The sequence below is a fragment of the Drosophila willistoni genome, chromosome 3R (genome assembly GCF_018902025.1).
Source record: "Drosophila willistoni isolate 14030-0811.24 chromosome 3R, UCI_dwil_1.1, whole genome shotgun sequence".
Lineage (NCBI taxonomy): Eukaryota > Metazoa > Arthropoda > Insecta > Diptera > Drosophilidae > Drosophila > Drosophila willistoni.
In genome coordinates, this window is record NC_061086.1 from 22888063 (window position 1) to 22901484 (window position 13422).

At 41.5% G+C, this 13422-nt stretch overlaps 5 protein-coding genes across 7 annotated transcripts; 2 read left to right on the plus strand and 3 right to left on the minus strand.

The window, feature by feature from the left end:
• Positions 1–118: 118 nt before the first annotated feature.
• On the minus strand, positions 119–3223 carry LOC6647051. Its single transcript, XM_002070237.4, has 4 exons — positions 2677–3223; positions 1010–1543; positions 750–944; positions 119–686 (listed from the first exon to the last, which is right to left on the minus strand). The coding sequence occupies exons 1-4, from the start codon at positions 3014–3016 to the stop codon at positions 469–471; spliced, it is 1287 nt and encodes a 428-aa protein (XP_002070273.2). The 5' UTR covers positions 3017–3223; the 3' UTR covers positions 119–468.
• Positions 3224–3821: 598 nt separating this feature from the next.
• LOC6647400 (40S ribosomal protein S29) lies at positions 3822–4857 on the minus strand. Its single transcript, XM_002070236.3, has 3 exons — positions 4759–4857; positions 4207–4306; positions 3822–4140 (listed from the first exon to the last, which is right to left on the minus strand). The coding sequence occupies exons 1-3, from the start codon at positions 4818–4820 to the stop codon at positions 4132–4134; spliced, it is 171 nt and encodes a 56-aa protein (XP_002070272.2). The 5' UTR covers positions 4821–4857; the 3' UTR covers positions 3822–4131.
• Positions 4858–5137: 280 nt separating this feature from the next.
• Positions 5138–7885, minus strand: LOC6647399 (testis-specific zinc finger protein topi). Its single transcript, XM_002070235.3, has 3 exons — positions 7399–7885; positions 6356–7346; positions 5138–6266 (listed from the first exon to the last, which is right to left on the minus strand). The coding sequence occupies exons 1-3, from the start codon at positions 7787–7789 to the stop codon at positions 5189–5191; spliced, it is 2460 nt and encodes an 819-aa protein (XP_002070271.1). The 5' UTR covers positions 7790–7885; the 3' UTR covers positions 5138–5188.
• Positions 7886–9033: 1148 nt separating this feature from the next.
• LOC6647398 (formin-like protein 20) lies at positions 9034–11520 on the plus strand. 3 transcript variants are annotated; one of them, XM_002070234.4, is made up of 5 exons: positions 9034–9127; positions 9390–9638; positions 9769–10188; positions 10244–11122; positions 11184–11520. In XM_002070234.4, the coding sequence occupies exons 2-5, from the start codon at positions 9399–9401 to the stop codon at positions 11352–11354; spliced, it is 1710 nt and encodes a 569-aa protein (XP_002070270.1). In that variant the 5' UTR covers positions 9034–9127; positions 9390–9398; the 3' UTR covers positions 11355–11520. The 3 variants fall into 3 exon arrangements, with proteins under 3 accessions (XP_002070270.1, XP_015032811.1, XP_046869528.1); XM_015177325.3 differs by lacking the exon at positions 9390–9638 and having other exon boundaries at positions 9042–9127; XM_047013572.1 differs by lacking the exon at positions 9034–9127 and having other exon boundaries at positions 9354–9638.
• An 82-nt stretch (positions 11521–11602) lies between these two features.
• LOC6647397 (flavin reductase (NADPH)) lies at positions 11603–12737 on the plus strand. The gene is made up of 2 exons (XM_002070233.4): positions 11603–11876; positions 11954–12737. Exons 1-2 carry the CDS (start codon positions 11804–11806, stop codon positions 12496–12498), a joined length of 618 nt encoding a protein of 205 aa, XP_002070269.1. The 5' UTR covers positions 11603–11803; the 3' UTR covers positions 12499–12737.
• The last annotated feature ends 685 nt before the right edge of the window (positions 12738–13422 follow it).

A 13422-nucleotide genomic window follows, 5' to 3' on the forward strand; every position in this document is an offset into this window, starting at 1 on the left:
CTTTGGGTGGGTCAAGGGGTAATACGAGAATTAGCAACCTTTTAAAAAATGGAAAACCGAAAAAAACAACAAAAATTAACAACAACGAACAAGCTGAAACGCAATACAGTGAGACCTCTAAGTTGATAAATCGTTTTTTTTTATTACTTAAGCCTACTAGAAGTTACTATGTATAGAAACTAATATAAATCTAGGTGTCTATATTATATGTATTTGTAAAAAATGGGCGACAGTTGGGCAGGTAAATTGACTGCGCAATATGTAAGTAAGTAAGTGTAGGCCGTTTTTTGTTTTGTTCGTTTGTGGGTTATCAACGTAGCCAAACAAATACAGGAGATATCACGACGGCAATTTGTAAAGAATTCTACATATGTATGTATGAATGTACAATGTATATACATACATTTATATGATATATATGTATTTATATGGGCGTACTACATAAATAGCGGGAATTATTATTGGGGCCTACTTGATAACAATGTTCTGAGTGAGTCGCTTTACAAAGTCAACATTTAGAAAATTAGCCATCAGTGTGAGTACTGACTTCTTGGGCGGACGACAGTGCCTCAAACCGGCTTCCTGGCAGCAGACATTTGGGAAACAATCCAATGTGGAAGTGCAGGCCTTAGGATGTAGATCAAATATAGGCGGAGGTGGAGCAGTGCATTCCAAATATTCGCTTACTAAAACCAAAAAAAGAAGCTTTAGAGATAATTATTCAACAAAGGTGAAAATTATTATCATACAATAGTCAAAAGAACGCTTCACTGGAACTGGCACTGTCTCGAGTTCTGGTTGTGAGGTACGACAATAGCGACGTCTTCCATCTGGGCAACAAACCCGTGGCCAACAATCCATATCCGTTGAACACTCCTGAACATCCCACCAAAGTTCGGCCAATGGACGACTAGGACACTTGCGCGGTATCAGACCCAGTATGGCTAAAAAAGAGGGGAGAATTCATTACAAGAATTCATTAACAGGAGCACTTTTGTCCTTAACGCACGTGCATGAGACGCCTCTTCCAGCGGTTTGGCCACACCAGATACACAGCTGCTCGAACCAAAGATATCACAACATAACTCATCCCGCTGCCACACAGCGCAATCCTTGTCGGTCTTACAGATTTTGGGAAACAATTGAAAGCGTACCTCATTCTCCCGTGGACAATTGAAACGCAGACGCAATTCTGCAGTGGCTCGTTTATCCTTTTCCTTATCCTTAGCCGCTGCAGTGGGGAAATTTAACGTTGGCAGAGCTATGCGAAATGGTCCATCTGTGGCCGATCTTGAAGTTGTTGTAGAAGGTTTTGGGGTTGTCGTCGTCGTCGTCGTTGATGTTGTGGTGGTGGTAGTTAATCTGGATTTTTGTGTAATCTTGACTTGCTTTCGATAGCTGGGAATAGCATCTTTAGATGTAAACTTCTTGGGTGGATGTGATGTCTTTGTTGGCGGTTGAACCGCAACCAAACTCTGTTGGCCAAAGCTCCAAAAATTGGGATTAAAGAAGTTGAAACCGTTGGCCAAACTGGGCCGAGGTGCTGGATTTTGGGAAAGGTGCAAAAGTAGATGGGTTTCAGGTGGTTAGGTGCAGACACACACACACACACACACACACACACATGTGTTTAATGGTCATTAGTCATTTCTGCTCTAAATAACAAAAACATTACAAGCAAAGCACAAGAGAGGCGCATTTCCTCCCTCCCCCCATTATTGTTGGCAATAAAGAGCCATTGTAACAACTTTTGTTTCTGTTTGCCAATGCTTTACAATGCTTTCCATTTACAAAACACTCGACTCTACTGTAATTGATCTCATTCCCATTCCCATCATGCAATTATGCGGCCCATTGCAATAGTTTAGTTTAGACTCGGACTTGCTATAGCCAACCATTTCCATTAGTTTTACGATCGTCTAAAATACCCCCCGACCCCTAACACACCATCGCCAGATCTTCTCGAATTTCAATGACATCACACTAAATTTTCCGAGTCATAAAGTTTTGTTAATTATATTATGTCAAGTTCATGGCGCCGGCAATTGTTTTGCCTAAATAAGTAGTAAATAGTTCCCTTTAGATTATTCTACAACTCAATCACTTAGTATGTCATCTTTTATTATTACAAAGTTCAATATGAGCTTCAAGGCCTTTGGTTATTCGCACATAAATACATACAAGTATTTCTTGTCAAGGTCTCCTGCTGCAAATTTGAAAGCCCCTGCTGCTCCAGTTATTAACACCTTTGTCATTAACCTGTGCCACTAAATTACACCTTTACGAAAGGTACATTGCCACGATCATGTCTTTAGTAATCATAAAAGAACAAAATTTTTTGCACAGTATAATCAGATCATTTGGAAATTTTCTAAAGAAATCTCTTATGAAATCATTGTCGTTGTCCCAACTAATACGAACACTGAAATAAGGCAAACTGCAGCCAAATGGAACTAAGATATTCCATAGTAAAAAAGAGTATACAGACTTCGAATTGCCTTCGTTTCACACAACTCAGACAACTTCTTTAGGTACGCTGCAAGCGTTATGCCAAACTCAATCTTTAAGAAAAAATAAAATCGAAAGCTAGGTCAGTGCCAGCATCTTGGACAAGTTTGTTTGACTTTGTTGCAGTTACCAAGAGCACAGGTGTTGAGTCCGGTAAATGCAACTCACTTGTTGTTGTTGAAGTTGTTGTCGATGATGTTGTTGTTGTTATTGTCGTGCTGATTACAGGCCTACGTCTCATGACAATCTGTGTACGTCTGCGCTTGGTTGGAGACTCAGTTCTCCTGTCATCTACTCCTGACTTCAATTGCAGAGCCTCGTTTGTGGGAACTCCAAGCGGCAGTTTATATTGTGCAACGCCGCGGGAATTGGAATTGTTGCTGTTGGTGATGGTGTTGTTGTTGCTGCCACTGCGCCTAGATGCTGCTGTTGGCCTGGCTGGTGTTGCATAATCGATGCATAGACAGAGGCTGCCCAGTAATGACAGAAGCAGCATATACACTTTCATCTTAGGCTAAATGAAAACCAGGTCACGACCTTTAGATTTGATGCTGAATTTAATGTTGAATAAAATTTTAACATTTATCTATTGTATTTCGATTGAGGTATCACTTTTGTCGCACATATTTTGTTTTGGTTTTTATTTTTTATTTAAATGGAGTCAAGTGCTCAATTTGGCCGCGTTGCGCTCACAACGATGTTTAGACTTCAAGCGATCGCGTCCAACTCGAGCCCAATTGGCGAATGTGCAAAATTTTTGTAATTTTCGGCGCCACCATCAGCTGAAGAGGTGGCGGAGTGAGCGTCGCTTGCCAGGTAAGAGAGTCAGCTGAAAGCTGTGTGGGCTGACCTGCTCTTTAGCCAAACAAACTGGTTTTCAATGTTTTTGTTTTGCTTGCAATTTAAACAGTCTCTGGGCTAGTAGTAGTTGTCGAGACTAACCTAACTAAACGTCCAACAAACCAATCAAGAAGAAATGAGGAAATGCTTGGCTCACAAAATGTTACGCTTCCGGATTGTCTGTCAACAAGGACTCAGTTCCTTTTAAAAAAAATCCTGTCGGATTAGTACTTCTTGATTTCTGCTGCATGCAATGGATATATTGAAGGTATCAGCCATATTAAGACATTACTTTTGTTTATCTTGGCCAATTACAAATGCAGACTATTTGCAATTAGAGTGGTGAACGTGACGAACGTATAAAAACTTACCATTAGTCTCAGACATATGGCGGAATAAAATTGACCTTTCACGCTGAACAAAAACCCAAACTCCTCCTTCGTCATAAAGTGCAAAAGAAAATACAATATAGGTACTTTTACATAGCTTGTTATGGGTTTAATCAAAGGGAGATTTAAACAAACTACTTTTTCTTGCTTTTTTAGACAAAGTGGTGGCAACTTTTATAAATTAAATTATGTGTGTGTGCTTGAGAGGAATGAATGCGCGTCGTTTGCACACTTTCTTCGCTTTGTCGTCATTTAAATCCCCAGATGATTATATTGTTGTTGCTGTTTGTTATTGCTGCTGCCGGCATATTAATTTAGGAAGTCCTCTATTGACGGCTTCCTATATTAATATGCCGAGTTGTTGCTTCTTCTTCTTCTTCTTTATAGTAGACATTTAGTCCAGCTGCAAACAAAAACAAACCATTGATTAGACGCGTTCATTAATTATTTATCGGCGGCAAACGCTTACCTTCTTGAAGCCAATGTCGCCGGCGTATTCCCTGAAGCACTGACGGCAAATGTTCAGACCATATTTACGGATCAAACCGTGACGGTTGGAGCAGGCGCGGCTAGAAAATAAAGTGAAATATTTAGTTTTAGTAAATACAGATGTGACGACGTTTATACACGAAGAATTCTTTTTCTTGTTGCATAGTTGTTGCTGCAGCTGGCTGGATTTAATGCTTTGCCATCAAAATGAGGCAAATCCGCCAGCTGCAGGCATTTGCTTTGGCCACCCTTTATTAAGGAAATTGTCAAATATAGATATTAGCACATTTCCGTACTCAACCGGGGGCAGGAACAGAGTGCACACAACGATAAATGCAAAAACAAAAGGCACGAGCCTACAAACTGTATTGAAACAAAACGAAAGAAAAAACTAGGGGGTTGGGGGCAAACGTGCTTAACCTCACATTCTACAAAGCATGCAACTATGCAACAAAAACAGCTTTAATCAACAAGCGGTGCAGCGATAAATATATCATTCGATGGATAATTTTTTAAGGAAGATGAATCTTACCAGCACCGGGATCCTTGGCCGTATTTGCGGGGATGCGAGTACCAGAGAGTAGCGAAACCCATGTTGGCGTATACACGAGATAAAGCGAAAAGAAAGAAGGAACCAGCAGGGTGACCAGATCTTGCAAATTTCAAAATACCAAAAACGACTTGGTCATACTTCTGTTGCATTAATCAACACTGGATTAATTTCATTTGACTATCTGGCAATGTGTTTTAACTATCTGAGTTGCAACGGCCGTAAGCGAGTTTTGGTGAAGATTTCAAAATAGCAAGACATTATGTGTAGAGCAATTACCAACTACATAAGGATTTCGTGACAATGGATATGGTAATTTAAAAAGTCATAGCAACTGGACAGTTACTTTAAACAAACGATATAAAAGCATATTGTAACCCAATTTGGTTTTTATTCATTAGCAGATCAAAATTCACATATAAGCATCCGAAAACATCGGCTGTAAGGGATTATTTTTGACTACCACTACTTTGGCATTATCGTGATTCTGCAGCAAAGGAATGCTGTCCAAAATCAAAGATTGACTTGGCTCTGGGGTTGGATCGAATAGGCTCATCACAATGTCGTCATTATTGGTATTGGTTATATCCTCTTCTATCGGCTCCTGATAGACAAAATCTTCAGCTACGACTACTTCGTAACCAGCCACCAAATCGGGGATGGTCTCTTCATTTGGGGTCTCAACATGGTCTTCATTGTCAGGCCCAGAAGTGGCCACATCCTGTTGCTGCTCTGGAATTGCGGGAATACCTTTGGCATCAGGAACACTGTTCACCTCAGTTGGCACAGGTTCAGTGCTCTTTTTATTTCCAGTTTTCTTGGCCTTGGCCTCCAGTTGAAATTTCTGCATTTGCATCATGAGTCTCGAATTGGCATCCAAATGAGAGTGACGTGCACGGATATGTTTATCGCGATCCCCTCGCTGTCGGAAGGTCTTGGTGCAGAATAGACAACTGTAAGGTTTCTCACCCGTATGTATACGTTGATGGTTTTTCAAGGCATCCGCACGATAGAATCGCTTGCTGCACTCATCGCACTCATACCGCCGCTCCCCACGATGGATCAGACGATGCTGATAGAACACGGATCCCGTTAGGAAACGCTTGCCACATACCAAACAATGATAAGGCCGCTCTCCAGTGTGGCACTTGCGAATGTGATCATTAAGATCCGGACGAATGGTAAATTTTCTGCCACAGTTCTCCTCCTGACAAACAAAGGGCTTAACGCCCTGATGGAAGCGCAAGTGCTGCCAGAGATGACTAGACTGGGTGTATGACTTGCCACAAATATCACACAAATACTGACGTATCCGGCCGGGACCAGTGTTGCGGGCCTCCTTTTCTCTTTTCTTCTTGTTCAAATGTTTCTCCTCATTGTGCGGAGCTATCTCATGGGCAAATTCGAAATTAACCTCGCAGAATTCGCATGGCAAAAGCAAACGTTGGCTATGTTCACTAGGTCGAGGAAAGTAATGATAGGAACTGCATCTGAATGAGATGAATGGAAAGGGTTTTCCCAAAAGTCCATCAGATTACTTGTCGCCCATTGACTAATTGATTGTCTATCTAGCACTTACCGATGCTCCTGCAAGAGTTCTGTATTGGAAAACTTAAGCTCACATACATTGCACACGAAATAACGATTCAATGTGACATTTAGCTGCTTGAGTCCTTCACGCATGAAAACACAGTCGTTCTGAAAGTGTACACTTGCCTCCTTGGCCGTATTCATGGTCAAGTCGCATACCGTGCACTCAAAACGCCTCTCAGCGTAATGGGTGGCCGAATGAAGGAGCAGTTCAGAGATGCCCGCAAATAGAAATTCACAGAACTCGCACTGCAGAACGCTGCCCACAATTAGAGACTCCAGCATTTCGAGTTCTAAAGGCGTCTTAACGTTACAAATATCTTGGGACAAGGTAGCGAGCAGTTGATCCCCTTCCAACAGGAACTGACCTATGTCAAAGCTATCCTTAATTGTAGCTTTGGGTTCGCTCAACTGCGGCTGCGGTGGATAATGAATCAGTAAATGGTCTGTGGCATACTTTACATTGAAAAATATACGTCCACAGGTATTGCACTTAAGAACCACATGCAATCCTGGAGCTGGTGGTGTTATCACATTTGGCTGAATGCTTTGATTCGGAATCTGATCGAGGGCATGCTTCTCCATATGACGTACCAGGCCAGACGCATGGACAAACTTACGCTCGCACATGGTGCACTCATTAGGTCCTTTTGTTGTCTTTTTGACACGGGAGTTCAAAGCTCCAGTAGTCAGATCGCACTTCAGTTCGTCCTTCATATAGCGACGCAGTCGTATCTGGTTCTCCTGTACGACCCGTTCGCTCGACGATCTAGTTAAAGGCGGTTCGGTTACCGATTCCGGCGGCTCCACTTTGACGATGTCCTTCTCCTGCTTGACAGCAACGGTCTCATTAGTGTTGCCATCACCTTCGCATTCACTTGTATGCTTACTGATGGAATGCACATCGCAAACCAAATTGCATTTGCTGCATTTGATAGTGCGACTTGATGTTGCACCCGATGAAGTTCCGGCACGAGGTGCTTTAAGATTAAGATGAATATGAAAAGTGTAATGGGTAAAGCAAGAGCTTACCATGAAAAACGCTCTCTTCCATGGTCATCTTGCCTTTGTTAACGCCAGCTAGAAAATCGCGAATTTTCAACTGTTCAGCCTCTGGATCAAATCCAGCTGTGCCCTCCTGTAAAATCTGCTTCAGAGCCGGATCCGCTAGAGTACGCTGCACCACCACCTCTGTGGGTATTTCAACATTGGCTTTCGGCGTTGTCGCAAAAATCTTTGATAATTCTTCGGTGGCAAAGACTCGTTCCAAGGTCCCATCACCCTCATTCGTGGCCAGTACGGTGGCACCCAGCTGCAGTCCATCAGCAATGAAATCCTCTCCATCTACCACCTCGATTTCAGCCACTGTATATTCTCCGGATGCATTACCCGTTTGTAAGTTCCACAAATCTAAGTCACTCATGATAAGAAATTAAAATTAAAATTTAGAATAATTTTTATGAAACGCAACGTTGTTCTCCGTTCTCCGACACAACTGGAAATGAATTTGATTTTCCCAGTTGTTGTGGGTAAGTAAAAGATGTCAAGCTCCCCTTTTGACATCCCAATCTATGAACAATCGATGTGAAGAAATTCAGTGTTCCAATAACAACGTCTTGACAGATCTTTTAGAGATTGATTTTAATCGAAATTCAAAAATGTAATGGAACAAATGGAGATGATTTGAATACATTAAAGTCTTATATGTTCTTTTGTTATAGGTAGTTTCAACCGTAATTTATTAATTATCAACCCTAAAGTGGAAATATATTTATTTATTTCAATTCCCAACAGCTTTATAATAAGATATTTAAATATGATTTCGTGAGATTATGCATAATTGTAAAACATCCATTATAAGTTTCATAATATTTAAATTTATTTTCTCTTTCAGTTTTGAGTCTTCAGTAGATTTTGCGGTGAGTTGTTAGCAATTGAACGGCAATACATCTAAAGTTCGCACTCGATTCCCAGAGTGTGTACTGATCCCTTCTTAACTGTTTTCATTCCAAGATCACTGGAGAAAATAACCACCCGTGAATAGCAGATAAATCCTGCGGACTAATAATACATTGAAACAAACATATGTACTTTGAAAGTTTAAAGTTAACCAAATTAGGAATCAAAATAAAAAAAAATATATCTTTAAGTTTAATAATAGTATATCCCAATCTAAGTCTGTGGTTGTTTTCCCCTTTATATCGAAATAGAAAACTGCTATTTGTAGTTCCAAGGATTAATAGCCAGGATGCATCCGATCCTAGCATATGCCTGCCTCCCACAAAATCGAAGAATGTTCATAAAATATAGTTCATAAGCACCCAGTCGAAATACTCGCCAAAAGAATTTAAGTTATCTAATTACTTAAAGGTTTGATTCATGCCTTGCTGCTTTATAGAACCATTCGTCATATAAAAACTACGTATCTACATAAATATAAATTAAAACTACCACAAAAACAAAAAAGAAAAAAAAAAATAATATAAATACTCTTTTATATATTGTTTATATTTTCTTTTAGGCTCAAACTGTCGATGTTTGTGCCAACGCTCCAGGTGATTACTGGCCAGGCAGTTGGTTATCAATGCCTCCGTTTCTAGATAAGACGCTTTTGGCTTCGCGAAATGAGTAAACGCCAGGGCATAGTGTGACATACCACTGTGTGTTAATCAGTCGGACGAACTGCTTTTTACGGTGCAATTCGATAGAATTGGTTCCCTCTCTGCGTCCAAATTGGATATCATTTGGGAGTCCTTGTAAGGTAATTGTCTACCCTTTAACACCCCAGGGGTTGGCCGATTTTCGGATATTGGATTTTCCCTGCTTCAATGTGTCATTAGATGATGATGAGTCATTTAAATTTACGCCAGCTCAAAAATATAATCTTATCTAATTTCAAATGGCTACAAGATAATGCTTTGTGTGGATACGGATATGGGACTTCTAAGTATATTGCCAGTGGGTGGCGATTTCTATTGCAGCCGTATTAATGTAGTCCCCACCTACGTATCCGTGCTTTTCAGTGTTGCATTATGAACGATTACCGGATGTATGCGTACATCTCCGAGCCCGTGGAGTTTCGTCAATTGGAGGGCAAATCCATTGATTTTCGCAAGACATTTGATTTGCGTGGCCATGGAACCGATGAAATGCTTCAATTATATCTCCGTAAAGCCAACCTGTCCGATGACATTGAACGACTGCCTGCCCTGCAGAGAAGGGCCTACGTTTACGACATAATTAGGAGCAATAAGGGGCCCGGCTATTGGGTGGTAATTTTCAAATATATAGTCATCAGGCAGCTGAATCATATCCTGCTTACATCAAATCCGTGTGCCAATGGTGCTTTAAAAATCACATCGTGCCACATTTGTGTCATCTTTTTGCATTCCTTCATTCCAGCCACCTTCTATGCAAGTGAGCAGCAACGTATTTGCTCATCCGCCACCAGCAGTACGCCCACCGCCCCAAGTAGCCAATTCCATTGAGAGCAATATGAGCAATTCCTCCTCCTCGAACAGTTTGTACAGCTATGGAGGAGCTCAGGCAAATGAAACTATGCCCGGGCCGAGTTTTGCCACCAGTGTAGTTGTTAGCAACAAGGGATCAAAATATGAGATTAGCGGACCAGTCAATTTCCAACATGTATCCGGGGATGTGACCCGCGATAGAACACGAAATGCCTTCGACCTGAATGCTGGTACCAATGATAATGTGCTGAAGAAGTATATGATGGAGCGTGGCATAACTGAGGAGGACATTCGTGGCATGAAACGTCAGGATGTGATCAAGAAGATTGTGCATTCAAATTTCACCTGGATGGTAGGGTTCGCATTTAAAATCTCATCGGGTTTGGTAAATCAAATCTTTCTTACAGCCAACTAAGCAAGATCTCCAAGCGAAGCCAGCAATCCAGGAACGGCCACTTCTTTATGCTACAATATCAACGAATAATCAAATTACTCCACCTCATTCCCCACCTCCAGCAACAAAGCCAACTTTCTCCAATTATGCATCGCTTACTTCGCGATTTGTGGACATATCCGATATGGATATGGAAACGCCTGGATCAGCACAACCACCATCCAATAGACAGGAAGTGGGATCTGTAGTCAGCGTGCGTGTCCAGCAGCAACCACAACAAATCCAAAATCCCAAAGTGCCACCGCCCCCTTCGGCTGTTAGGGCGAACAACACATATGGTTATCCGGCCGCTATAGATCCACGTCACGTGCGATCTTCTGCTGCTGTTGCGCCTCCTGTAAAGGCAACTAATGAGACGTTTGCGACAATAGCTCCACAACGAAAAGCAGGAACAATGCGTGTTGCTCCGCCTGCGCCTCCAAAGCCAACAATATTACCTAATTCCAACCCAATCATGGCTTCCTCAGTTCAGTATGCGACTAAACCCCCCACACCAGCGCCACTTTTGGTCAAACCAACTTTGACCCCAACACCAGCTCCAATTCGGGTAAAACCAAATCCCTCAATTGGAGCAATACCTCCTCCGCCGCCTCCAATGCAAAATGCAAATGCTTCACGCGGCCAAGTACCTATTCCGCCGCCACCGCCACCTCCTGCACCAGCTGCATTGAGTGGTATGGCGCCTCCTCCCCCACCGCCACCACCAAATGTTGGATCTGCACAAATTCCAATTCAAAAGTCTGAGCCTACAAAAGCTACACCAGTAGCTGCCTCCACAGGTGACAATCGGGATGCTTTTCTGGAAAGTATCCGCAAAGGAGTTACACTTAAGGTGCGTTGCATAGTTTATGTTTCTTTTCTACAATTTCACCAAGTCTGCGAATCTCTTACAGAAAGTCGACCAGAAAGCAGCCACTATTAGTGGTATCAAACCACGAGCAGAACGAAAACCACCAACTACTGATTTCCTAAGCGAATTAAAACTTGGCATTACACTGAGACGAGTTAAAAATCCAGCTGATAACCCGTATTCCGAGGCCAATACGGATGAATCCCAAGCTTGAGCGGTTAAATTTCAAACTCCTACATGTATGCAACACTGTCAAGTTTAGCGTTGCCAGACTGCTGGGTAAAACTGAGACAATTTTTTAAAAATAAATATTTAGATTAAGCGTAAATGACAATATGATTATATCAATAATATGTTAATAAATATGCCTAGGCAAGATAGCAGGCGTATTAGCTCGTTAGTTTCGTATATTATTGTTATCACATACAATCACACAAACTGGCGATTCGTTGTCAGCCATTGTGTGTGTGTGAGTGAGAAGCAGTTTTATCAGCCGGTCGCTTTTTTGAGAGCGCTGCTTTTTGGAATCACTTCATTTGCCATTTAGCCTGATAACTGCCAGGTGTTTGAGGCGAGTGATATTGCATTTGTAATTCCAAGATTCGCTTATTATACTGTAAGTCTATTCTTTACCTGCGAATTTCATCATATCCAAGAAGCATTATGCAACGAATTGCAATTATTGGAGGAACCGGTATGACCGGCCAATGTGCCGTGGATTATGCATTGGAGAAAGGTGTGTACATATATATATTAATGGTGGCCGCGTCCCCTTTTCCGGAAGCAGTAAATGAGCATAACAAATTTTTGTAGGTCTCACGGTGCGTTTGCTTTACCGTACAGAGGCCACAGTGCCCGAAAGGTTTAAATCCAAAGTGCAGCTGGTACAAGGCGATGTCACCAATTACGAAGATGTCAAGCGATTAATTGAGGGTGTTGATGGTGTCAGTGTGATACTTGGAACACGTAACAAACTAGAGGCTACCACTGAGCTGTCCCAGGGTACCGAAAACCTCATCAAGGCCATGAAGGAGGCGAAGCTCAGCAAATTCTCCATTGTCATGTCGTCGTTCCTGTTGCGTTCACTAAACGAAGTGCCCGCTGTGTTCCACCGTTTGAATGAAGAGCATCAACGCATGTTAGATCTGACCAAAGCATCTGGATTGGAGTATATTGCCATTTTGCCACCGCATATTGCCGATGAACCGGCAAGTGGCTATACTGTAACTCATGACGAAGCTCCTGGTCGCTTGGTGTCCAAGTTTGACTTGGGTAAGTTCATTATAGAGAGCTTGGACCAGCCGGAGCATTATGGCAAGGTTTGTGGCATAGCCAAAGCAGTGCCCAAAACTGCCTAAAACAAGGTGGAGAAGCTATCGGAATCGGCTGTGCATACAAATGTGCCTTTAATTGCAGTCGGCGCCTTTTGAGGGGTAAACAATAAATTGATATTCAAGCTCATTATAAACACAACTTTATACATAAATGAGTACCTATGTAAATACATACATACATATATGCATACATATGTGTAATTATACTTTCCATTTCTAACAAGATAAAAATAAATCGTATTTATCGCTTCATGCGATTTCAATTGGCATTGGACACCTGAAATTCTAACCCATTAGCACCTGTCGCATTCGAATGTCATGTAGGAATTTGAGATATTTGCATTTACAAAAGATATAGCCATAGAAAGAAACAAAAAACACGCCAAATTGAACAATAGATAACGACAGAAACATATAAAAGCTTCCGCTTTTATATTAAACTGTTTGGCGTGTGCCGCTTCCCAAAAAATAAAACAGTTCTCGAGAGCCTTAGCTGATGTAAAAATAAAATAATCATTTGTCTACTATGTTGTGACTATGCGAAGGGAGATCTGCATATTTCCGACACGACAAATGAAATTGGTTCCAATAAGTTTAAGTATTAAAACTAAAAATTATTGTGAACCACTTTATCGTACTTTTCAAAACAATTTAAAAATATAATTATTTAAAATTTTTAATTTAACTCGAGCGTAACAAAGATTTCAAACATTCCTCGTTCATTTCACTGCCAAAGATTTTTGTCTTACATCATTTTGTGGTTTATTTTTGTGTGACGCTGTCTGCTCTGTTGGGCAACCGACCTGGCAATGCACTCATCTGCGGCCTACGTCTTCAGTTCACTTCACCCCCTTGCCCAATCGTCCGCATAGTCCGCCGTCATCTCAGTCATAGCCTGCATTAAAAATAACATTTGCTGTCGGATCCGTGAACTTGAACTTGTCATCT